This window comes from Lynx canadensis, chromosome C2, assembly GCF_007474595.2.
Source record: "Lynx canadensis isolate LIC74 chromosome C2, mLynCan4.pri.v2, whole genome shotgun sequence".
In the NCBI taxonomy this organism is placed as follows: Eukaryota; Metazoa; Chordata; class Mammalia; order Carnivora; family Felidae; genus Lynx; species Lynx canadensis.
Window position 1 is genome coordinate 32,049,481 of NC_044311.2, and position 26,203 is coordinate 32,075,683.

Genomic DNA, 26,203 nt, shown 5'->3' on the forward strand with positions numbered 1-26,203 from the left:
GATGCTTTTAGACAAAACTGTTAAGCTATTTGATTTAAATTTTTTTTTTTTAATCTTTATTTCTTTTTGAGAGAGAGAGACAGCATGTGAGCAGGGGAGGAGCAGAGAGAGAGGGAGACATGGGATCTGAAGCAGGCTCCAGGCTCTGAGCTGTCAGCACAGAGCCCGACGTGGGGCTCGAACTCATGGACCGTGAGATCATGACCTGAGCCGAAGTCAGATGCTCAACCAAATGAGCCACCCAGGCGCCCCAAAGCTATTTGATTTAATGCACACTACACTGTCAGGAATAGTTCAGGGAAGCTCTAGTGTGACTCTCCTATTCTAAAAAAATGGACATTGGCCTTAAATCTGAAGTTATTATTACCAGCTCATGTGCACTTTGACTCTGATGGTATTTCTGTGTACCAGGCTGTACATAGAAGTTCATTTCAAATCTTTGGGTATTTTTTCATTTGTTTACTTATAAATTTAAAAAAACTTTTTTAATGTTCATTTTTGAGAGAGAGAGAGCACAAATGGGGTAGAGGCAGAGACGGAGACACAGAATCCGAAGCAGGCTCCAGGCGCTGAGCTGTCAGCACAGAGCCTGACGTGGGGCTTGAACTCACAAACCATAAGATCATGACCTGAGCCGAGATCAAGAGTTGGATGTTTAATCAACTGATTCATCCAGGCACCCCTATAAAAATCTTTATAATGTTTATCTTTGAGGGGGGAGGCAGAGAGAGAGGGAGACACAGAGTCCAAAGCAGGCTCCAGGCTCTGAGCTGTCAGCACACAGCCCGATTCAGGGCTCGAACCCACAGACTATGAGATCATGACCTGAGCCAAAGTTGGCGCTTAACCAACTGAAGCACCAAGTTGCCCCCAAGACCATTATTTTAAAGTCTTTGTCTAATAAGTTCAGTGTCTGGGCTTCCTTAGGGACAGATTCTGTCAGTTAATTTTCTTCACTTGAGTGGCTTTTTTCCTGTTTCTTTGTAAGCCTTGTTATTTTTTTGTTGAAAACTGGACATTTGAATATTATGAGGTGTTGATCCTGGAAATCATATTCTCTCCCTTTTCTAGGTTTTGTTGTTGATCACTGAATGCTGTAATAGCCATTGTCTAGTGCCATTTTCCAATTATTTTTGCAGACTATATTCCTTGCTGTAGGTGGTCATGGAAGTTTCTTTGCCTTAGCTTGTGTCCAGCTAGTGTTTTGACAGAGATATCCTTGAATACCAGCTACTAAAACAGGCAAACAAGAAAGTACCTCATCTAGTCTTTGAGAATTGGCCCTGTGCTGGGGCTCCTCTTCAACACTTGGCCAGACTTAAACTGAACTTAGGGGTCAGCCCACTGTTAAAACTTAAGGTCTTCTTAGGTTATTTGTTTTGTAAAGTATTTTCATTTTCATTCCTCTCAAGATATTTTCTAATTCCCTTTTCCTGGGTCTTTTCTGAGCATGCATCTGGTCCTAGGCATATCTGTGTCTTTCTGAAATGCCCTGTGTACACAGGTGTTCTTGAATGCCCTAATTTTCTAAAGAATCTCTCTCCCTGGTTCTTTCCTCCTAGGCCTTAGGCAGTCTCAAGCATCTGCAGGTTGTTCTTTGTTTTTGAGCAGTGTCTGCCACTTTCTGGCCTGGTGAGCTCCATGTTAGGTAAAGCAGGGATGAAAATCCCTGCAATATGTGTATCTGACAAGATAGACAAATTAGAACACACCTATGTGATAATTTGTGACTGACTCTTTATTCCCTCTAGAACTAGGGAGAGAGTGGGGCAGGTGTAATTAAGAATGTCACAAAGCTTTCCTACTATTTTTAAGTTGCCTGTTTCTTGATTTGACTTTCTCTTGGTGGTTGGTAAACCTTCACTTGTTCCAGGGTTTCTGATTCTTTTGTGATGTTTTTGTTGGAGGGTAGGAGTTTGGAGCTGACTTCCCCCCCATTTTGTTGTTGAGAAAAAGTGTTTAAAAGTCAGGAATTCACACACACTGAAAATGCATTTTGTTCCTCCAGTAAATTCTTAACTGTTGATACATCCTTTTAGTTTCTCCTTTGAGCTGTGTCAGTCACTGGCATGGACTTCACATGATTTCTTGTGTCTGCTTCAAGATCTTTCTCATCCCATGACTACCTCTGTGGGTCCTGATGGCCTGCAGCACAGGTTGACTTTGACAAGCCCACTTTTTAAGAAACTGCTTGGCTTGTCCTGGAAAGTGTATCTATAGATATCTAGGATGTCCGTCCCACTGCCCAACCTGGCTGGAGCCTGAACGCTTGATTCCATGGTGGTTCCTTGACTTCCCCTTTTCTTAGAAATTCTTTGTTATGTTTATGGAGTGGCAAGTTGTGGAAGTTCAGTAGATTACTGCTTTTTTGAAAAAAAGCTTCATGCATTTTATGGACTTAATCATTCCCTGTTAGTAAAAGACAGCTTCAGAGGCTTACATAGGGGGCTTCTGTTCTAGGTCTCATTTTTTCTTACAGGAATTAGCCAGTGCTCACTGGGCTCTCTCTGGGTACCAGGCGCTCAGTCTAGTTCTGGGACGAGGCCTCAGATGCTAAGACCTGGCCTCTGGTCCTGGAGCCCGTCCCATGGCCACTCGGGCTGCAGGTTTTCCATTCCTGTGTTGATTTCCCCAGTGATTCCATCATGTTCTGGTTGTCGGTGCCCATCTTGCTTTTCAGTTTAAGTATAGCTTCTGGATACTTTTTGCAGTTTCTTAATTTAGAATTGTTTTTATTCTGGGACTTATCACTCAGATTTTTTATTTCAGGTCATTAACATAGATTTTGAGGAGAGAGGAAAGAGGGGAGATTTAAAACATTTTTATTGAGTTACAATTTACACACAATAAAATGCACAGGTTTCAAATGCTCATTTTAATAGGTTTTGATAATTTGACAGTAGTATACAACCTTGTTATCACCATCCAAAACAAGATACGGAACATTTCTGTCCTCTCAAAAAATGCATTTAGTAAGAGGGAAGTTTTGCCAATTTTTCTTTTTGAGTTCTTTTTGTTTCTAGCATTCTTTATATATTTTGGATGGGAGTCTTGTCAGATACGCATATTGCAAATATATTTTTTTCCTGATTTGTGACTTCTTCAATAAATTGTGTCTTTTGACTCACATATTTTTAAACATGTGATGAAGTCCCATTTATCAGTGTTTTTTATTTATGATTAGAACTTTTTGTGTCCTTTCCAAACAATCTTTGCCTGTTACAATGTTGCAAACAAAGATAGTCCGATATCATTGGCTAGCTTTGTAGTTCTGGGTTTTATGTTAAGACCTATGATCTATTTTGAATTAATTTTTGTATATAGTTTATAGAGTGAAATAATCTACTTTCATGTTCCCCCTCCCCCCCATATAGACAGTTAAGTGTTCCATCACCATTTGTTAAAAAGACTTTCTTTCCACAGCGAATTGGTTTGATACCTGGTCTGAAATCAGTTGTGTGGGTCCATTTCTTCACAATGTATCCATTACCATTTTGTCTACCTTGATGCCTGTGCCATACTGTCTTGATTACTGTAGCTTTATAGTTATCAGCTTGGGGCAGTTTCAGGATCCTGGGGACACTTGACAATGTTGGAAACCGTTTTGTTTGTCACAGGTGTGGGTTGTAGGGGAGTGAGTGCTACTGGCATCTAGTGGGTGGAGGCCAGAGATGATGCTAAACATCTTCTGCACACAAGACAACCCCCCACAACAAAGAATTACCCAGCCCAAAATACAGATGGCCCTGAGGTTCAGAAATCCTGCTTTGTAAGAAAGTCTTGAAGTCAACTAGTATAAGTTTTCCAATTAAAAAAAACAAAACAAAACTGTTTATTCTGTTTCCTTTGTATTACCATATGAATTTTAGAATCTGCCTATCAGTTTCTGTAAGAGAATGCCTACGATTTTGGTAGTAATTGCTTGAAAATCTAGATCTGTTCAGTATGATAGCTTAGTAAACTTCAAGATAATTAAATAGTATAGACAATTAAAATTGAATGCAATTAGAGACTTAGTTTCTCATTTGTGCTAGCTGTTTTTCAAGTGCTTAATAGCTTTAAGTGGCTACCATGTCAAATAGCACAACCAGAGAACATTTCCATAATTATAGAAAATTCTTTTGGCCAGCACTGGTATAGATCATTTAGGAATTTATTTATTCTTATCAATGAGTGTATAAGCTTTTTTGTAGATACTCTGTCAGATTATGAAAGTTCCATTGTATTCCTAGTTTACTGCTTGTTTTGAATTATGATTGAGTATTGAATTGTCAGATGTGTTTTTTCTGTTGAGAAAGAAAAGCCTATAGGGTTTTTCTCCTCTGTTTAGTAATTTTGTTGGTTTTTTCACATATTAGATCAGCCTTGACTTCTTGGGATAAACCCCACTTAGAATGCATCAGTGTTTGATTTCATAATATCTTGGGGATTTTTGCATCTGTGTTCGTGAGGTATCTTGTTTGGTCTGCATTCTTCTTTTACGATGTCCTAATCTTGTTGTGGTATTAGGGGAATGTTGGCCTCATACAGTATGTTGGGAACTATTCTAGGAGAGGAGACATATTAGTAACTGAACTCTTACTCTGCACACATTACAGATACCACCTCCTTAAATCCTTGAAACCATGGTAGGAGGTAGTAACACCCCAACTTTGCAGGTGATGAACCTCAGGCTCAGAAAGGTAAAGTCATTTCCCAAGGGCACATAGCTAAACTGGTGAATCTGATTCCAGGCTATCGGGAGTCTCTAACAGCAGCTCTTGAATGATACCTCTCACTACTGGTTCCATGGGGGACAAGTCAGGCTGTACCCCAGGTGGGTACATAAACCTCAGTTAATGAGGCAGAGTCTAGCTGCCTGCAATAGACTGTGCTCCCGGCAAGAGAGCCTGAGGGTCCACTCTTGGACCCTCTTTGGCCACTGCCCGGTGGGTTCTCCTGTCTTTCCTGGAGTGTAAGGATTTCCCTTTACATTCCCTGGTGAGGAGACTTTGGTGCCTCCATAGAAATCAGCTCTGAATGGTTGCTGAGGGCACATTCCCGTTGGGGGTAGAGCTGGGAATTGCCCAGAAGCTCAGCATGGATAATCTCTCTCATTCTAGGATGTTTGGATATTAATTCATCTGTGAAAGGGGCTCGTTTTGTCCGATTCTGTGATGCATTCAATATTCCACTCATCACTTTTGTTGATGTTCCTGGCTTTCTGCCTGGTAAGTCATTGATAGGAGGGGGGCGAGGAGAGGTAGTTTTGCCCAGTAAGGCACCCACTTAATTTGGAGGTTTTGTAAAATTCTCTAAGGATTTGTGACTTCTCCATATTCTAGGTGTCTGGAAGATGGGGCTGTGGGGGGTGAGCGGCTCTCTCCTGGCCCTCTGGGGAGCAGGGGAAGACCTCATAGCTGAGAGTGACAGGCATACCTTGTAAGGACTTCTGTATCTCGTAACTCTTCCTCATGACATAGGCACAGCACAGGAATACGGGGGCATCATCCGGCATGGAGCCAAGCTTCTCTACGCATTTGCTGAAGCAACTGTGCCCAAAGTCACAGTCATCACCAGGAAGGTGAGAAGAGCTGGTATCAGAGGCTGTGAGCCCACGCACTTCTAGCAGCATGGCCATGGTTGGAGGTCTGGCCAAGAGTTTCAGGGGGGCTGGGAAGAGGAGTACACCTTGCTGACCCTTAAAAAGATCTTTGGAGCTCAGGCAACATTTATAGCCCTGTGGACACACCCTGCAGATATGTTGGTGGTCACATCTGGGAAATGAGAGGATCAGTGGGAAAGAGCCAGGAATGACAGTGAACATTAGTTGTGAAAGGCCTCTGGACTGTGCCTGTGTTTTCTCTGCGCTGGCTTCCCAGCCTCAGAGACACTGGGCCTTCAGTAGCTCAGGAGGGCTTTTCCTTTTGTCCTCATTTCACTTGGCTTCCTAGAGTCTTTCAGGGATATGATCTGATTCAGGCTCTAACATTCAGCATTTGGGTTTGTTCTAGGCCTATGGTGGTGCCTATGATGTCATGAGCTCCAAGCACCTTTGTGGTGACACCAACTATGCCTGGCCTACAGCGGAGATTGCAGTCATGGGAGCAAAGGTGAGGACCTCTAGCTTTCCCTTTTCCTGGATCCAGGTACTGGTCGTTTCCCAGCAGGAGCTTGTAGTTACGAAATGTGGAGAGACGCCCGGACCCCTTGGATGGGCCAGGATTCCAGGGAGTTGGGACCTAGACCTTGCCGAGTCCCCACCTTGACCCCTGGGTCAGCTCTGGCTCCTGTCCTGCACTGTCACTTTAGGCACATGCTGGTGTCTTCATGCTCAGGGGGTGGGGGTGGGGGTGGGGAGGGGGGGATGCTGAGTGGGTTTTGAGATTGTCAGTAAAGCAGAAAGGGTTGAGTCAACTGAACTAGCCTTTGGGAGGATTGGACATTCCCTGTGATCCCATTCCCATCTCCTCTCCCAGGGAGGGCCCCGGAGCCACTGAATTGTGTACTGAGGATAAGGAAGAAGGAAAACAGCATTTTACTTCACCTGATTCAGGGGACCATGGATCTAACTATGGAAAATGGGCAAAACATCTTGGCCTGAAAGAAGGATAGATGCAATTGGATGGAATAGGATGGAATTTGGGGAGACAAGTGACTGGCTTTGCCTGGGCTGCCTGTTGTTGGGGCAACACTGAACATTGGATCACAGCCCGTGGGATCGTGCTGGTTGACTCCAGCAGTGCTCACCTCTGTGCCCTGGTGCCTGGAGCCGGCATTTCTCGCCAGGGCACTGTGGCCTCGAAGTTCACAGCCACACACTGTGATAGTGGTTTGAGGGAGGTCGCCTGGGTTGGGACTGCCAGTTAAATTCATTAACTTCTCCTATGACAGGGGGCCGTGGAGATCATCTTCAAAGGGCATGAGAATGTGGAAGCAGCTCAGGCAGAGTATATTGAGAAGTTTGCCAACCCCTTTCCTGCCGCAGTGAGAGGTAGGGACTGTGGTGGGGAAGGCGGTGTTGGGCATTTGTTGGGTCACTTGCTCATCCTTTTGCTCCAGAAAGTCTCACATCACTGCCCTTTGCCCTCATTGTGGAATCTGGAGACTGGTGAGGGTTGGGGGTTGTCTCTGGACATTGTATACACTGCTTTGGTCACCAAGGACTGAAACAATATTGCTGAAATGGCTAGTGGTGTTCAGTTACCTAATATTGTGTAAAAGTCCACTCCTAAACAAAGTGGCTGACACAGCCAACTTTTTTTTTTTTTTTTTTTTTTTTTCTCATGTTTCTGAGGGTCGGCAGTCATTCACAGATAGTCAGTTGGTAATTCGGGGCCGGATAGTCCAAGATGGCTTCACTTACATGGTTGGTAATGGCAGTAGGCATTTTCTGCACAGGTTGCTTATTTTTATTTTTATTTTTATTTTTATTTTTATTTTTATTTTTATTTTTATTTTTTTTATTTTGAGACAGAGGGTACAAGTGAGCAAGGGACAGAGACAGAGAAGCAGTGCTCACCTGAGGTGGGGCTCAAACTCTCAAACTATGAGGTCATGACCTGAGCCGAAGTGAGATGCTTAACTGACTGAGCCACCCAGGTGCTCCATGGTTTCTCTTTCTGAACCTGGCCACACCATGCTTGCTGGTGTCCTGAGCACCTTGAGACCTAGATTTGGAAATTGCATAGTGTCATTTTTGCCACATTCTGTTGGCCAAAGTAAATCACAAGGACAAGTAAAATTGAATCCAGTTCTTGGTATGAGGGGTGATGAAATCACATTACAAAGGGACTTGTGTTACAGGGGTAGGAGGAAGGTGTACTGATTGTTGAAAATACAGACATATTTTCTTAATTTTATTTCCTGTTGACTTCATCTTGGCAGCAAGGGGGTCAGATTGCATTTTTTTGCCAAGTAGTCCTAGGCCAGAAGTTGAGGCCCTGCCAGAGGAACGGGGATGCTCCTGGGATGTGGGGGAGGGTTCACAGGGCCCGTGCCCTCTCATATCAAGTTGGGTCCTGCTCACACCCCAGAGATGGTGCCCAGGCTGAGCACAGATTGGGGGGTGGCCTTATTTGGGGATGCAGATGATCTACTTCCTTTTCTATGCTTCACCAGGATTTGTGGATGATATCATCCAGCCTTCCTCCACACGAGCCCGAATCTGCTCTGACCTGGATGTCTTAGCCAGCAAGAAGGTACAGCGCCCTTGGAGGAAACATGCAAATATTCCATTGTAAACCAATCAAAGGAAAATAAACCAAGAGCCAGTTACCGCCTGGCCATTTGCACCCATCTCTGCCTTTTGCAATCATGAAACCTGGAAATCTAAATATCAGTAATAACTTGAAATGGCTGTTTATTAAATCCTAGGAAGATTTCATTTGTGCCTTACTGTAAAATTAATTGCTTTATTAAAAATTTGTTTAACTGGTATTTTTTGAGCACAAATTTCATTTTTTACGGTATAAATCTGAAAAATCTAGAAAACAGTGTATTGTCACTTAGAGCTGACCCTTATTTGACACCTCTGTGTATTTTCCTTTTCCCCCAAGATGTTTTTCTCTGTAGGTGAGATAATAAGCTTTTAGGGCAACATATTTACCTGGTTAGCCTTCATTCCGCACCCCCCCCCCCTTTTTTTAAATGCTTATTTGAGAGAGAGCGAGAGAGAGAGAGAGAGTGAGTGTACAGGCAGGGGGAGGGGCAGAGAGAGAATCCCAAGCAGGCTCCTTGCTATCAGTGCAGAGCCTGACGTGGGGCTCAATCCCATGAACCGTGGGATCATGACCAGAGCTGAAATCAAGAGTTGGATTCTTAACCGACTGAGCCACCCAGGCGCCCCTATTTCCTTATTTTTTATTTTATTTTATTTTAATTTTATTTTTTTAATGTTTGCTTATTTTTGAGAGAGAGAGAGAGAGAGTGAGTGAGAGTGAGAGCAGGGGAGGGGCAGAGAGAGAGAGAGAGAGGGAGACACAGAATCCCAAAGCAGGCTCCAGGCTCTGAGCTGTCAGCACGGGGCCCGATGTGGGGCTCAAACTCACGGACCGCGAGATCATGACCTGAGCCAAAGTTGGACACATAACTGACTGAGCCACCCAGGCAGCCCATAAATAATATTTAATAACATGCCCTCAATTCCTCTAGGAATCGTTGAGGATGTTTGTAGTTGTATCTGGCAGAATAGATGCTCAGTCATATGGGATATAGTACCCTATATTAAATGCTTTTCAGAAATGTGTTGTCACATTTTAGAAAACTTAGTTTGGAAAATTTCAGACCTGTAGAAATGTTGCAGGAGTGGTATTTGTATATCTTTCACTGAGGGTATCCACTTAATTTTCTACGTTTACTATATGTATAATAGCATATGCTATTATGTATGGTATATAGAATGTAGTATATAGAATACTATGTATTCTCTTCCATAAATACATAATTATTATTTTTATTGACCCATTTAAGTAAGTTGTAGAACCATGACCCTTTGTCCCCCACCCTGCCAAATGTATTTATTTCCTAGGAAACAAGGCTCATTGCCTTACAGTCTTTCATTACATTGACAATTTGGAAGAATGGTTGCCAGTTATTTTGTAGAATGTCCCTCAATTTGGGTTTGTCTGATTGTTTCCAGATGTTCAGACCAGGTAAGAATGTTCTTTCTATGTATCACATAAGAAGCACATGATGCTAGTTTTTTCCATTATTGATGAAATTGACTCATCACTTGGTTAAGGTGGTGGCTGCAAAGGTTACCATTTTTTCTTTGTAATTAATAGCTGATCTGGGCGCATTCTTTAAGCCCGTCAACAAATTTTCATCCTGTACTTTTAGTACCTATTGATGGTTCTTGCCTCTCAATCAGCCATACTGTAGAATCTGTTGATTCTAAAATGTTGGCATTTGTTCGTTTGTTACTGTGCCAGAAGAGGTTTCTTTTCTGTTTTTAAGTATTTGTTAGACTCATGGATTCTTTTTTTTTTTTTTAAACATTTTTTCCTGAAATAATTTTTTTTCTTACCATGCTATCACCCTGTCAAATTTTCAAACACTAAGTACTTTTGCAGGTGTCCTTACTGGTGTTTCTCTGTGGCCTACCCTTCAAGTTAGAAATCTTGTTCCAAGTTAATACACTAATTTCAGGTCTGGATTTTGTTGCATTCTTCTGCTCTAGCACTTCCAGTGCATAGGGCCTTTCACTCTGGTCATTAGCCCACAGCCCTGTCACCTCCCCCTTGGGACATCCTTTTGCTAAATAGCTCCAGTTTGCTCATGCTCAAGGACCTTAGTTCCTCTCAACCTGTGAGCTAGAACTGATTTTGCTTATTGCAGGTTTTTGTTTTTTTTTTTAAAGCATCTGAGTGTGCATTTTTTTTTCTCTGTATATTTTTATCTTTCTAAGTAGATGGTGAGTTCCAAGGGGGCAGAGACTGGACACAAGTTCTTTATGTTCCTCTTTGGCACCAGCAGAAAGGTTATAAACTGTGGGAAAGGAGTTGGCTGATTCTTGGGCTTTTAGAGGTCTCCTAAGAAGCCATGCAGGTTGGTTAGCATGTGGCTCAATTGCTTAAAATTGATTAGCGAATCCAATTTCTGGGGTCAGCTAACCTAGGATTTGGACTGCTTGGAGGATGACTGTGCTATCATCTATATGAAAATAATACATACAAGTTTGTGGGGTTTTTTTTGTTTTTCCTTTTTGAGGAAGGGGTGCAAGATGTGTTTTACTAGGTTGTGAAATCTGGATGCTGAGAAGGGCTTGTTCCTGGGCCTAAGAGATAGAGGAACCAGCCTAATAAAACACTTGGGCAAGAGACTTCTGGGAAGCCTTGGAATGGAGATGGTTAATAACCAATAAACAAAGCTGGTGGCCAAGGAAACAAAAAGCTGCAAGACCTTGCAAGTAGACCAGCCTCTGTGGATGACAGAATGCCATGAGAATGGTGGCAGAGTATTTTCAGTGGCTGTTGTTTAGGAATGCCTTTCCCAGGTGGTATTCGGTCTTTAAGGGGAAAAAGAAAACTGTGGGCTTTAACCAGAGGACTTGGGTTTACTGAGCAGAGCAGTGGCAAGTGTCTCTCTTTAGACTGAGAGCAGGTAATATGGTGAGAATGGAGATGGAGTTTAAGAGGTACGGAGGGTCCTGTTGCACCTGCCCCAGCTCCTCTTGCCTTAAGTAAACCAGTTTATCCTGAGCCACGAAGCTAGGGTGGTGAAGCTGCGATTTGAACCCAGCCAGATTTGTCTCAACTCCACATGTCTCTATAACCAGTCAGAACACTGCTTTCCAACTGATGTAGTAGGTGGGATGAACTCCTAAGAGGGGAGTGAGAAAGGTGGTGGCTCGCTCCACTGGAATTGTCTCACCCTGAAGAGCTATTAAATTTAGAAAGCTTTCCTACCTTATGCATGATGGCCTGTCAGTCCTTACTTGATTTGCTCGAATAGGGAGTAAATTCACAATGCAGACTTCCAGTTGCTTGTGTTTGCAGAAAGTTCTCCTAGCTTCTCTTCTGATGTTTTGTCTCCTTACTGAGTCCTCTGCCTGTGGGTTCACTGATGCTTTTGGCTGCTTCGGGGTGTTTTAGATACGGTCTACCTAGAGAAGACCGTGAAGGACACTCATCCATATATTAACACTTTAGAGCAAGCAAGTACGGGGAGAGAGTCAGGGAGAGCGGGAGAGAATCTTAAGCAGGGCTTAAGCAGGGCTCCATGCCTAGTGTGGAGCCCAAAGTGGGTCTGGATCCCACAACTCTTGGGATCACCTGAGCTGGCATCAAGAGTCGGACATTCAACGGAGTCACCCAGGCGCCCGAGTTAACACTTCTGATGTAGTTGAAGCAACCTAGACTTAACCTGTTTGACAGATATGAATATTTTATGTCTTTCTTGTTCTAAAGGATTTCTAGACAGCTGTGGCTAGAAACTACTGGTTCTCATGCTGTTGCACCTCTGTGGGTGTGGGATCTCCACCACAGGACCTATGGCCACTTTAATGGGCAGAGCCTCAGTTTGGGGCTCCTATGGAGTCTAGCCAGAACATTTGGGTAGATGTAGCAGTCTTAGTAGGGAAGTTCTGACCATGTCCACACTCTCCTAGGTGGTGAGTAAAAAACCTCCTTTACATGTCCTTGGGAGCAGAAAGCCGTCCTTCAAAAACTGATGTGTAATAAAGACCCCGATAGAGCAAGGCACTTAGGAGGGCAGGGCTGGAACCTTACTGGAGCTTGGTCTGCTATGAAAAACCTAAGGGGGAGGCACTAAGCCTTTATTTTACATGAAGACACCGTTCGTTTGATGGATTCTTTTCTGGAAGCAGGGCCAAAAGAGTGAGTTAAGTCACATCTGGGAGGTTTCCAAGTTTGTCCCAAGGTAGAGCTGCACTGAGTAAAGCCCTGGTCTAGTCTCATAAGCTTGTAAAGATGAGAGCTGCCGGAGACCCATCCTTATTATTTTCCTCCTGTGCCCAGAGAGCTCACCTGCTGATTTAGCCCTTATATCCCTGCTTTTCCTGCAGACATTTTAGGCCATCTAACAAACACAGCCCGAAGAACATGGCCAGGCCCATGAAGTGTAGGGCATGACTTTTTTTTTTTAGTTTATTTTTGAGAGATCAAGAGAATGGCAACTGGGGGAGGGGCAGAGAGAGAGAGGGAGAGGATTCTAAGCAGGCTCCATACTATTAGTGCAGAGCCTGACACAGGGGCTCAGTCTCACAAATGGGGAGATTAGGACCTGACCTGAAATTAAGAGTCCAATGCTTAACTAAGTCACCCAGGTGCCCCAGGGCATGACCTTTGTAAGAGTGATGTCTGGCACCAGTATCAAGAAACTCTCACATGGCCCTATAGAATCCAAGTAATCTTTAAAAGGCCACTGTTTGTTAGGGGGAACCATGCATAAGCCTCGGTGCTGGATATGTGGCCAGGGCAGGATCCAGGCTACAAACTCTGAATGCCTCCTTCAGAATTCAGCCTGCAAGAGACCTCCTCTTGAATCATAGACAACTCGGCCTACCCACTTTCTCCAGGGAAATCCAATTAAAGATAATGAACTAGTCCTAAATTTCTTTCCTTTAAAAACAAAACTGATACAGTTAAATGATTAGAGTGAGCAAACTCTCAAGAGCATTGGGACATAAAATCATCTCTGAAGCTTTACATAGTAAGAACAATAGGATGACAAGCCTGATTTTGGATAGTTTATTAAAGGAAAGGTGAAGCATCAGTTTCAAATTGTACAAAAGGAAAAAAACCTCATATTGCAAATGTACAATTTACAGAATTACTAGCAAAACCAATCAAGGAGACACTGAAAATACAAAAATTCGATTGACTTCAAACTGAACTGCAAACCCATTTGAGTAGATATTAAGCCTTTTTTTTTTCTTTTTTTTCTTTTTTTTGTTGCATGTAGTCTACAATTCTAAGTCAGCATCTGATTTCCACATGAAACTGTCAAGCAAAGGATCAATCTGTGCATGTGCCAAGGCACCTCCCAGCTTCCTCCCTGGCCAGAACCACAGGCAGGGGGGACGCTGGTGGACGGTCCAGTTATTCCTGCCCCTTCATGTCCAGTGAGGTCCACATTTCTGGAAGAAAGTGAGACCCCAACCCCTCAAACTGGAGCCCAGGAATTACTAAATTAGCAGATAAAATATTTTTGGTGACCAGGTTTTTTTCAGAACTGTACAAATATTGAGAAAAATCTGTTTTGTGTTTACTAAAAGAATGAATAGAATAATCCATTTCCTTTCCCAACAAAAGATAATCAATTATTGGGTGCACAGATTAGTAAAAAAAAAAAAAAAATCTTTTCATTTTTGGTAAGAAGGGAAAGCCTCATGATTCCATTGCAGCTACTTTAAAAACCAGCCCAGAAACAGCTGTGGATGGATTGGTTTGGAATTGAGGCTTACTTTTAAAAATCAGAAAGAAACTAAGTGGGCTTTTTAAAACAATAGCAGCAAGTCATAAAAGTCTAAGCAGAATGTAACTCTAAACCATTGAAGGCTGTCCTGAAGATTCATAATTTCTTTCCCCAAAATAATTAATATGCACATTTAACACTGAAATGTAGCTGTATTTCAAGGTAAGCTTAGGAACTTCACCCTCTAAGCACAGACTTCTATGCAGCACATACTTCTATAATTGGTAAACTTAATTCACAAAATTAGCGCATAAGGTATTAAGTGCATGGGAAGTAGACACAGTTATGTTACACTTAAAATTACTTTTGAATGGCAAAGAAGTTCTTCATGATTATCTTTTTAAGAAAACGGAAGTTTATGTAACTTGAATTTGGCAGGGCATGAAATAAGTAGTAAAAACAGCAAACTGATAACTTGAGAACCATTTTTGTTTTTCTGAGAATACTTTATTTGCTGGTAGAAGTTGCTAAAAATGCACAGAACAAATACCAATAGAAAATGTACTGTATTTGAATCTCCCTATTCTATATAAAATGAATGGTGCACAGCATCTGTTGGAAAATGGCTGCGTGGACATTTCTTATTTTATGCCCCCTTATAAATAAAAATAAACCTTTTTATTCAAGAGTATATAAAATCTGGGAATCCATATCCACAGAGGGTGTGTGGTTTTTGGCAGAGATGCACTGTCAGAATTTCATCTTAGCTTGTCGATATTCTGCTCCTCCGCATTTCTGTATTCCACAAGGTCAACCAAATCCAGTGAGCTCCAAACACTCTTCGGCAATTAGGATGAGCTGCTTACTCATAGGTTTAATAAAAATGGTTAGCTTTTAAAACATAAAAAGGCAAAATGTTAAAACGGTTTTTAAATTGTACAACAGGAAAATAAAGTTAAAAATATTTTTTTTTACTCAATGCTGAGTTTCATAAAACAGGTGTATAACAGTGTTTATCTTGACAGTTGTTTTAAAAATTTAAAATTTTTTCCTCCCTCCAGAAAAACACACACATCTGTATTGGGATAAGTCCAATATTAGGACACAAATGATTTTTCAGGTCAGTCTTTCTGAGGTGACATTCACCAACATTCCCTTGGGTAATTTACATGCTCCTCTTCTGTCACTGCAAAAAGGGATTGACCTCAATCATTTGATTAAAAAACAAATCAGATCACATCAAAAGTGTTTTTTCCCCCATACAAGCTATCACAGTATATAGGCCTCTAGCTCTAAATAATAGAGTTCCAGATTTGTAAATTTTCTTCAGACTTCAGAACATAGGCATTCCAAATCCCTAGAAAAATGAAAAACACAATTAATTTCATGCATACGCAAGACCTAGAAACCATAAATAAAAGTAATAATTTAACATTTACTGAATCGTCTTCTATGATAGCTGCAGAATCAAAGAAATCTGGCCTCAGCTCAGCTCTCTCTCGCCGATTTCTTGATGGGGGCTAGAAAAAGAAGCCAAAATGTTTTCCTGAGATATAGTAAGACAATGAACTGTGATAATAAGCAGCTAATATTTCTGATGGTATCACAGAATAGAGCTACTAAAGATATAATTTTGAAATGAAAAGAATGTGGCTTTTACATGGAGCCCACCTTAAAAAAACAGGATTTCAAATTACAATGAATAAGCTGAACATGTAAATGCATGTAATTTGGGGGCCTACAAACATACAACATGCCTTTGAATCGTAGAATGATTATAAAAATTGATCCCTAAATTCCCCAAAGCAGGTAGATGGAAAGCTACTGATGGGAGGGGAGAGACTGGAGGCATATGATCTCCTTTACATTTCTTAGAAAAATTTTTCATTATGGAACATTCAAAACCTGTAAAGAATGTTACAGGCTAAATTATGTCCCCCCCCCCCCCCCGCCCCTGGCAAATTCATATATTGAAGAGGTACCCCCAGTACCTCAGAATGTGACTGTTATTTGGACAGAGGACCTATAGAGAGGCTATTAAGGTAAAATGAGGTCATATGGGTGGATTCTAATTTTTAACAAAATTTATGGGCACCTGGGTGGTTCACTCAGTTAAGCATCTGATTTTGGTTCAGGTCCTGAGTTCACAGTTCGTGGATTCGAGCCCCGCTTTGGGCTCTCTGCTGACCACTCAGAGTCTGGAGCCTGCTTCGGATTCTGTGTCTCTCTCTGCCCCTCCCCTGCTCACACTCTGTCCTCTCTTTCTCAAAAATGAATAAAACAAAAAATTTTTAACTTTTAAGTTTATTTTACTTATTTTGAGAGAGATCATGGGTAGGGAGTCAGAGAGAGGGAGAGAGAATCCTACTCAGGCTCTGCATTGTCAGCATGGAGCCCGATGTGGGGGCTCACACACACAAACTGTGACATCATGACCTGAGCTGAAATCAAAAGTCGGTTGCTCAACCAACTGAACCCCCCAGGCGCCCCAATTCTAATCTGATTCACATCCTTATAAGGAGACAGAGGAAAGATCACATGAAGATAAAGGGAGAAGATGGCCATTTACAAATCAAGGGAAAGAAGCCTGAGAATGAAATAAATCTTGCTGACACCATGATCTCAGACTTGTGGCCTTCAGAGCTGTGAGAAAATTTCTATTGTTTAAGCCACCTAGTCAATGGCATTTGTTATAGCAGCCCTAAATACATAAAGTGGTATGATAAACTACCATGTACTCATCACCTAGCTTCATCAACTGTCAAATCTTTGACCAATCTGTTTCATTGAGTCTCCTCACGGTTTTTTTTTTCTTTTCTATGTCATTTCATCTATAACTACCTTCAATATGAATCTCTGATGGAAATTAAAAAAAAAAAAAACATAACCACCATGCATTACTATTCCTGACAAAGTCAATAATTTCTTAATATCACCTACACCTAGTCCATATTCAGGTTTCCTTGCTTCAAAGATGTTTTTTCCACACTGAACAAATATGGTCCATATTCTGTGTTTGGTTGCTGTGCTGGAACACACTCTATATATCATCAGACTCCAAGTTAGTTTAAGAGACCAGATGTACACTATACTGAAAGGCAGATCTAGTGAGAGCCCCTTCTCAAGAAGGTAAGGAACCAGTTTCCATTACTGCCAGAAATTTACAATCTGACTGCTTAGAAAGTAAGCTTGAGAAACACAGCTCATCCAAATGCCCTAATAAGTGTGACATTGGTCCTGCCTGCTGCTATTCTATGTTACCACCTCCACACCTCTCTCCTCGGGCTTCTGCAAACAAGAGCATCATCTTACACCGATGCCTTCACATATTTTAAAAGAAGAAAATGTACTGAGTTTCTTTACCAGATCAATAACCATGGTGTCTTCAAATTCTTCATTCATATCTTCTAACTGGCTCCGGGATGACATCATCACATCTTCAAAGATGGGCTCAGCATCTTCCTCCATTAGGCCCCGACTGATAAGGAAAAACCATTGTCAGAAGATTGTTCAGACTCATAGAATGTGGAGTCCTGGCTCTTATATTAGGTCTTATAATCAATGAAAAGCACATCTTCCAGTTAAAATCCATGGGCTGCACAAACTATGATCCTGAACTATTAAGATAATTAAGGATCATTCATTTGTTTCATTCAAGATTTCATCTCAACTCCTCAAAAGGAAGTATAATTTAAATGCAATAACAACAAAAGAAGTTAACATTTATTTAGCTATGTGTCAATTCCCACAAAACTATGTGATTGGTAGTATTATCCCATGTTTACAAATGGAGAATCTGAGGCACAGAGGTTTCAGACTTTGCCCAATGCCACATAGCTGGCAAGTGGCAGCACTAGGATTTAAATGCTGAAAGCTTCAGAAGCCCACACCCTCCATTCCTATTCTACACTGCATAGGAGATCCTGAATTATGATCTTAACTCCTTTTCTAAGACCAAATGTCAAAGGAAACCAGTCATTCCACAAAATGACCAGCATCACATAGTCATTATGTTTTTGCAATACTTGATGTAACACTTACACGGCATGCCTTACTCCAGTTCTCACTTTCATGTAGTTCATTCCTGTTCTGTCCTTCCGATTTAAGTCTTCTAATTTCGGCTGGCCTAACCAAGAGATCTGCATCTGAGGACTAAGGGAATAGGAATACATTATTCATTTATGGCAGAAGATGAATTTCGCTCATCAGTCCCATGCTAAGAAAGCCACCGTTGGCTTGACTAATCCCCGAGTATGGGGAGTTAGCTGGATTTACTTGAGTCAAGGGTGAGACAGACCATTACTGAAGGATCTACCTTTGCAGAAATGGCATTTAGTTGCTCAGAGATGCCTAAGTCTCTAAGAGAAGCTGGCTGTGGCCAGTTGTTAGCTGTAAAGGAAACCAAAGTATGTCACCCCAAAATACTACTTCTGAGATAAAAGTTATTTTGAGCTGAAGGCAATTAAGAAGTGGTAAACACAGAAAAAGCTCCTTTTCTGCTTAAAGGCAGAATTCTTGTTTTATGGGAGACAGACTCTTATCAACTCAGAGATGGTACCAGAGCAATCTGCAAACAAACCTTCCTACTAGTTAAACTAACCCTTACCTTCCTAGTTGAGGAAAATGTAGACTACATAGTCTCAGTTAAACTATTCCTAGTACAAAACCCTTTGTCTTGTCAATTCTTCAGGCCTTCATTCTCTGCTGAAAGCTCCCCTGGACATGTAAAACACTCAATAAAATGTGTATCCTTTTCTGTTGATCTGTCCATTTAATTTTCAGACCCAGTTAGGGGTCCTAAGAGGATTGGATAAAACCTTTCCCTCCCCTACAGGTGCTTAATTTATCAGCTTTGTTCCCCAAATCTCTGCCAAACAAGAGACTGCTTCTGAGACCTCTGTATCCAGCTACTGCCCTGGAACAAGTGTTCCTGCTTGGACAGCCAGTCCCCTAAGGGACAGAAAGGATGCTGGCCTTGTGGGAGGAGCTCTTCAGAGTTGAACAAGGAAAGGTATTAACACATTTTTTTCTCAGTCCTTCTGAAAAAATTTGGAGTCAGGTGCATGCTGGGTCAGATTTTCACCTGTCCTCTATACTTACTGGTACATGGACACTTGTATAAAACATGCCTCCTGGGAATTTTACAGGATGTAAACCTTAATGATTTTTAGTAGATAACATCTGTCACATGAGCAGCTGTCTTTATATCATATAGTGTTACCACCTTGATTAAACCTATAAACAAACCTACAGCAGGGAAAGGAAAGTAGACCACAGAGGGGAGGAATTGACAAGTGGTAAAGTCAGGGAAGTAAGACAGGCTGCTCAAATAAGGAAGAATCCACCCTCTGAGAAGCAGGGTGAGAATGCTGGTCATAAGGCAAACTACCCTCTAAGAATGCTGTTACGCAGTGGCTGTCTGACAATGATTATCCTTTTAGCTTTGAAGAAAGGCAGATCCTCTGAGCAAAGAGGCTTTCTGAAAACCCAGGATCTGAAAAATTCTAACATTTCCTCTTTCCATTTCCAACCTGCTAAATTTGTTGATTTTAACTGAGAATTCTCTTTTCCATCAGAGTAAATCACAGTATTTTACCCCAATGAGTAGAAACACAAGAAACTAGAAGAATTACAGAGTTGGATAGAAAACAACAAAGAAAAAGTTCTTTTATAGCAAAAGTCGTACCATTATCTTGCCTTTTCCAAAATTTTTGGGGCCATGGTACTAGAAAACATACTAATTACTACTAGCATGGAAAAAGATAAGACTTTGATTCTCTCTTAGAGAAAAGGCAACTGTTCTCAGAATTTATCAAATATCTTGACAAATACCTTAATCCCTAACAGTTTAAGTTTAAAATATAAACTTGACCAAGACAAAATGCTATTAATGAATGAAAAAGGAATAGTCTATTTGTTCAGACTAGTACAACCTTAGCAGAGACTCTTATAGGCTTTCTTTCCAAGGAAGTAACTTGCATGTCTTCTTTGCAAGTCCCTGAGAAAAAACAGACCTGCCCAATGATAATCTGTAAACTCCAACTGAAATCAGCACTTAGTGATGCACCATGCTTTAAAGGTCTTTGGGCTTTGAGTAACTGATATCCACAACTGTTGGCAGACTTATGTATCTTCTAATACAAATTATTTAGCCTCTGCTTGTGGTTTTTCCTCATGAACTGACCGATAACATGCTTTAAGAAGGTTTTTCTTTTTTTAACAATTAAAGGTTTTATACCAAGAAAATAAATTTTTACTACTTACTTGTGTAAAAAGTCAGGTTCAGAACCATGTTCAGACTCAGGTTCCTGAATCTGTTCTCCCACGGGCCTACTATTCTCCCGCAGTACAGTGGAAGTGAGCTGTGGTGCTGGCAGGGGCCCAGGAGTCTGAATCATGGTGTCAGTCCTGTTTAGCCATGTATTATCCAGACTTTCATCTGTAAAATTCCAGTTAGAGTCACAACATATCATTAGTGGAATGAACTCTGGTAGAAGTTCTAGAACAGACTAGAAGAGCGTGGCTTCTGGGTTAAACTGTCTAGTTTGAATTCCAGTTATACCACTCGCCTGTGTAACTTTCTGTAAGTTACTAAACTTCCAAAACTCCGTTTTCTTATATATTCTTACATTATCCTCTCTTCTGAATCCCTCCATCTATAAGGATTAATTCAACCACAGGAAGGGAAGAATGGGGCCAGCCAGAGATCCCTCTAACCTTGCTTTACTCAAGCAATAAAGGGCCTATTTGCTGGGTCTTAGAGGGGCCCCAGGTAGCAGCACTTAAAGTCTGGTGGGCCTTTACTGACAAATCAGCAAACCCCACTGCACAACTGGGATATTGGAGAAATAACTTTTTTCCAGGCAATTCAATATGGGGATGGGTTAAGAGGCTCACTGTTTTCATGCTTCTAAGTTCTACCTCTTTAGGGAAGCCCTCCTCATTCATCCTACCCAGCCTCCACTTCCCATTCTCCTTTAACTTCTAGAGGAAATAGAATCATTCCTACTTACTAAGGATTTAATTATACACTGGCCTGTGTTGGCAGGTCATCTGTCAACTGTATAGGTTATCTCTTTAATTAAAATTAAATTTTGTCAAGGGACCAGGAAGTGTTTCTTCCTTTTTCTGAAGATCATTCATGAAGATCTGAACAGATTAAAGCATTATTTGCATATGTAAACTATAGCCTGATATAATGTTACATAATTATAAAGTTTCTACTACAAACATTCTAAGTTATTTTCCTAATATGGGAAGACTTAAAAGTATTACTGCTATGCTTTCCCTTCTGAAGAATTAAAAAAAAATTTCAATCACAAAGTACACAGTATGAATCTTACTGTTTTTCTTCCTCCATTAAGTCTCAGAGATGTGTGCATGTTAGGTTCTGTATTTGCTATCAAGCATCCCACCTCTCAGTGTTTCAACAATTGTCAGACATATGTATATGTTCTGGATCAGCTTCTCAGTTCCTGAAAATACTTACCTATTGTCTTGTTAATGTCATTCCAGTGATCTGAAACTCACTATTGAATCTTTAATCAGCAAAAAGAGGTTTCATCTTCTTTTATTCATACCACTTTTGTTTCAGCATTTAATTCCTAACTTTTATCTTCTGCTGCACTTAGAATTTTGTAAAAATGGTACCATTTAGGTTCTTAACCTGGTAAACCCATGTTTCAGCTCTACTACATACCGTATTTTACAGAAAATCTTTCCTGATTCATTAAGAGTTCGATCACTACCTGTATGTACCCAGAAAATCTTTTTGACCCATCAGAGCACTTCCCTTGCTGAATTAAAATTGCCTGCTTCTGTCTTCCCATCTGTACTATGAGCCTTTTTTAAAGTAAGTTTCATGCCTAGCACAGAGCCCAAAATGGGGCTTGAACTCATGACCCTGAGATCAACAGTTAGATGTTTGACTGAGGTGCCCATGCACCCCTGAGCATTTTTATTAATACTTAATCTCCAGCATTTTGCAGGTCTTTGAAAGGTGCTTGGTAAAGACTTGATGAATGAATGACTAACTTCAGGAAGAACTCACTCTTCTTGAGGAGATCCTGCTAACCCCTAAGGGTTCCTCAATGAAAACATTTCTTACAAGGCTTTCTCATCTTTATTCCAAACAGATGAAACTGCTGCCTAAGGATTCTGGGCACATGACCTATGTTAGTCACTTGGTAAATTTCAAACTGACATACAGCAAGTTTTCTTTTTTTCAGTCATTATTTAGAGAGAAGTTTAGGATTCTACACTACAGAGAGGGTTTAGTATTTTCATTCTCTGAACCAAAAGATTTTAAATCCCAAAGACAAAACTTGACACAAAATCTTTAACATTAATTCTGTAAATATTTTTTTCTTTTTTAATTTATATCCAAGTTAGTTAGCATATAGTGCAATAATGATTTCAGGAGTAGAATCCAGTGATTCATCCCCTATGTATAACACCCAGTGCTCATCATAACAAGCGTCCTCCTTAATGCCCATCACCCATTTAGGCGATCCCCCACCCACCACCCCTCCAGCAACCCTTAGTTTGTTCCCTGTATTTAAGACTCTCTTATGTTTCCCCCCTCCCTGTTTTTGTATTATTTTTGCTTCCCTTTCCCTATGTTCATCTGTTTGTATCTTAAATTCCACATGTGAGTGAAGTCATATGATATTTGTCTTCCTCTAATTTTGCTTAGCATAATACCCTCTTGTTCTATCCATGTTGTTGCAAATGGCAAGATTTCATTCTTTTTGATTGCCAAGTAATAGTCCATTGTGTGTGTGTGTGTATGTGTGTGTATGTATATGTATATATATATACACACATACCACATCATCTTTATCCATTCATCAGTCGATGGACATTTGGACTCTTTCTATACTTGGTCTATTGTCGACAGCGCTGCTATAAACATTGGGGTGCATATGCCCCTTTGAAATAGCACACCTATATCCTTTGTATAAATACTTAGTAGTGTAATTGCTGGGCTGTAGGGCAGTTCTATTTTTTTTAATGTTTATTTATTTTTGATAGACAGAGTGTGGGCAGGGGCAGAAGCAGAGAGAGAAGGGGGCAGAGAGAGAGAGGGAGACACAGAATCCGAAGCAGGCTCCAGGCTCTGAGCTGTCAGCACAGAGCCCAACACGGGGCTTGAACTCATGAACCATGAGATCATGACTGGAGTCAAAGTCAAATGTTTAAGTGACTGAGCCACCAGGTGCTCTGAGTTTTCTTAGTTTAAGAGTAATGCTCTAATAAAGCAATTTTTAGTCTTTTTGAATATATGAATAATTACGCATTTTCACATTTTCATGACAATTCAACTCCTTGTTTCCCACAGTCCATGAGGTATGTTATAAAACCAGAGTCAGCTATCATTATTTTAATGCACAAGAATAAATTATATTCCTGGGGTAGAAATCGAAAGTTGTTTTGGTCATGTTCAATTTGCTGCACAGGTCTACCCTTAGCTTATCAGAATCTCTTCTATATTAGGATGAATTTTGATAATTAATAACTACACCTTATTTTAAATTTTAATGTATTAGAGGGTCTATGATATGGAGATCAATTTTATAAACCTTTGTAACTGTTTTCTCTTTTTCTCTGTACCTATCTTTCTCTGTGTTTCATGCTCTTCTAACTTCTTTCTCCTTGACCCTTTTCTGTTCCACTTTGTTCTAACCTTTGAGTATGTGTCAAATATACAAGGAAATAATATGCTTAACAGTATTACCTTGCTTCAACAGATCTGTCACTTTATTTACCTTTGCAATAGTAAACAAACTACTTGTCTCATAGGTTAAAGGCAGACTTACCTTCTACTCGTTTTTTGTGAAGTGGGGGTCGTCCTTTCTTATTCCTTACTGAGGAGGTTTTGCTGCTGCTACTTCCACTGTTAACAGACATCCTATCATCTTCACCTCCAGTGACTAATGAATTTCTATAGGAGATAAGTGGAAGCCACACATCTTCTCTCCTTTCCATCATCTGCTCCGTAAGGAATTTTTCTAGGTATGAATGACTAGAAACACAACAAAGGAAACAGTGATTTTCATAGAAGCACTTCATGTATCACTTATTTAATTTTTTCATAGACTGAGGCTGTCTCTCTGCAAGTTCTGAAGAATCCCTAAGGGTACATATTACATTGTTAACAGTGGTTACCTTTGGAAAAGAGGGATGAGAATGTAAGGTTTTGCTGCACATATTCCTGGAATGCTTTTATTGTTCCAATTTTAGTACATGTGCTGAAGTGAGCACTGGAATGCTTTTAAATAGGTGAATGTATTACTAAGGCTGTGTGTGTGTGTGGGTGTGTGTGTGTGTGTGTGTGTGTGTAGTCCTTCCTAGGCCAATGTTCAAAAAAATCAGAAGTTTAGCTCAATAGGCTATTGAATTTTTTCTTAAACTGTTTAAACCAGGGCAGGATTTCTATAATGGTGGAGAGAGGAACTAGGCATATCCTCTTCCCAGCAAAACAATTTTTTAACTGGTGAAAATGATAAAAGACAATCATTTAAAGTCTTTAGAAACTGTCCTAAGGGCACATAGCAAATGGAGAAACATTTATTCAAGAAAATTCCTAAATCTCAGTAAAAACAGAGTTTGTTGCATTTGCATCATAACCTGTTCCCCTCCTTTGTCCCCTCTTCTCCACCACTGTCCTGTGCTATGAAGGCATTACTCCAGGAGCTCTACTCTGGGTAGACATGGATAAGAAGACAGGGTTTCCCTCTTTCTTTCACTTCTCATCCGGAGCTGCCCTGGAAGAAACACTATTCTGGACAGCAGCTGGGAGGAAGGAGGCTTCCTTCTTCCCCATCCTCTACTTGTCAAGTAGTGACTCTCTCTTAGGCACAGCAGGCAGAGACCACCTGGAGGGACAAGCTGACAATGAGGGGTTACCCCTGGTCCCCTGCTCACAGAATAGAGGTGTTATTCTGGGAGAAGAGGGATGCTGTCCCACCCCCAGTTCCTGTTCAATGGCATAAAAGTTCTGCCCAGCAACCAAAGAGAGTAGATAAGCCAGAAATTTAAGAGAGAAAACGAGAGAAAAGCTAGCCAAGAAGAGCCCTCCTGGAATCACAGACAATCTTGGAAGTTGGGACGGCTCTGCACATATGCTTGAGCTGCACCTACTCATGGGCAAAAAGAACAGGGAATGAGGGCAGTGTTGAAATCATTCCCCAGGCCCCACACTGACCTATCAACACAGGGAAGAAGCCTCACTGGTACCAGGGGCTTAAGCACAACTGCTAACCAAATACTAGTTGAACAATAAGCTGCTCTGACCCAAGAGCAACTCTTAGAAAGCCAGACTTAAAGATAAAATCATAGTAGACTATTTTCCAGTTCTGCATATAAGGAGTTTCAAAGTTGTCACTGCATCCTAACAAGTAAAAAGCTCAACAGACTAAAAAATCAGCAACTTCCTGGATCCATAAGAGAGGAAAATAGCTGTCCCCAAGATTGGGAGATATATGTGAATACAGGAGGCAACAGCTTATTGGAACAAACTCACTAGTGGAAACTAACTTGAGAACCAGTGCTGGAGTAGGAAAACCTGAGCTGTAATTCACAAACTGGGGGTGCCTGGGTGGCTCAGTCCGTTAAGCATCTAACTTCGGCTCAGGTCATGATATCACTGCTCTGAGTTTGAGTGCCCCATCAGGCTCTGTGCTTGATAGCTCAGGGCCTGGAGCCTGCTTCAGATTCTGTGTCTCCCTCTCTCTCTGCCCCTCCCCCATTCATGTTCTGTCTCTTCTTCAAAAATAAACAAACATTAAAAAATTTTTAATTCACAAATTGTTGGAGGTTCACTGTGGACAAGTCTGAGAGTTCAAAATTCCAGGAGGACCCAGTCCAGGGGGACCTCCCCATAATATGAGATTTACCTCCAGAAGTTCAACCAGGTTTCCACAGTAAACATTAGAGCAAACTCCTCTGTGCTTCCAGCAAGGGGAGAGGAAAAGGATATCATTTTGAAATCTGCCAGAGTATATTGTTTTTAACAAAGCCTCTCCTCAGGGGAAACTGGTAAAGCAGAGCACAACTTACTGGGATATTAGTGGATGTTAACCAATCTGGGGGAAGGGAAATACCAACTCCAGCCCACTCCACCCATTATGTCCCAACTATGGGTTAAGAAAAAAGTGAGAAATACTTGAGGAGTTCACAGTCCAGAGGCACAGGCTCACTAAGACACAAACCTATAATCTGAGATTATAGATTGCTTCCCCTCCTCCCATACCTCATTACCATATTACTAAAGGTATATTTATAGCAGTTCCTTCTACCCAGTACATCACGTCTGCTAATCAAGAAAAATTATAAGGCATACCAA

General features: G+C 41.1%; 2 protein-coding genes across 4 annotated transcripts in view; one reads left to right on the forward strand and one right to left on the reverse strand.

The window, feature by feature from the left end:
• PCCB (propionyl-CoA carboxylase subunit beta) overlaps nucleotides 1-8,418 on the forward strand; it is a 96,124-nt gene extending 87,706 nt beyond the window's left edge. For all 3 annotated transcript variants that reach the window (XM_030330453.1, XM_030330454.1, XM_030330455.1), the window contains 5 exons: nucleotides 5,103-5,210; nucleotides 5,463-5,563; nucleotides 5,994-6,092; nucleotides 6,874-6,973; nucleotides 8,101-8,418. In XM_030330453.1, coding sequence (XP_030186313.1) covers nucleotides 5,103-5,210; nucleotides 5,463-5,563; nucleotides 5,994-6,092; nucleotides 6,874-6,973; nucleotides 8,101-8,222 — 530 coding nt within the window. In that variant the 3' untranslated portion in view covers nucleotides 8,223-8,418. The remainder of the gene's footprint in view (nucleotides 1-5,102; nucleotides 5,211-5,462; nucleotides 5,564-5,993; nucleotides 6,093-6,873; nucleotides 6,974-8,100) is intronic.
• A 4,758-nt stretch (nucleotides 8,419-13,176) lies between these two features.
• STAG1 (stromal antigen 1) overlaps nucleotides 13,177-26,203 on the reverse strand; it is a 402,316-nt gene continuing 389,289 nt past the window's right edge. The window contains exons 29-34 of the mRNA XM_030330452.2: nucleotides 23,676-23,881; nucleotides 20,122-20,296; nucleotides 17,899-18,009; nucleotides 17,221-17,335; nucleotides 15,297-15,377; nucleotides 13,177-15,214 (exon numbers count right to left, since the gene is read on the reverse strand). Coding sequence (XP_030186312.1) covers nucleotides 15,191-15,214; nucleotides 15,297-15,377; nucleotides 17,221-17,335; nucleotides 17,899-18,009; nucleotides 20,122-20,296; nucleotides 23,676-23,881 — 712 coding nt within the window. The 3' untranslated portion in view covers nucleotides 13,177-15,190. The remainder of the gene's footprint in view (nucleotides 15,215-15,296; nucleotides 15,378-17,220; nucleotides 17,336-17,898; nucleotides 18,010-20,121; nucleotides 20,297-23,675; nucleotides 23,882-26,203) is intronic.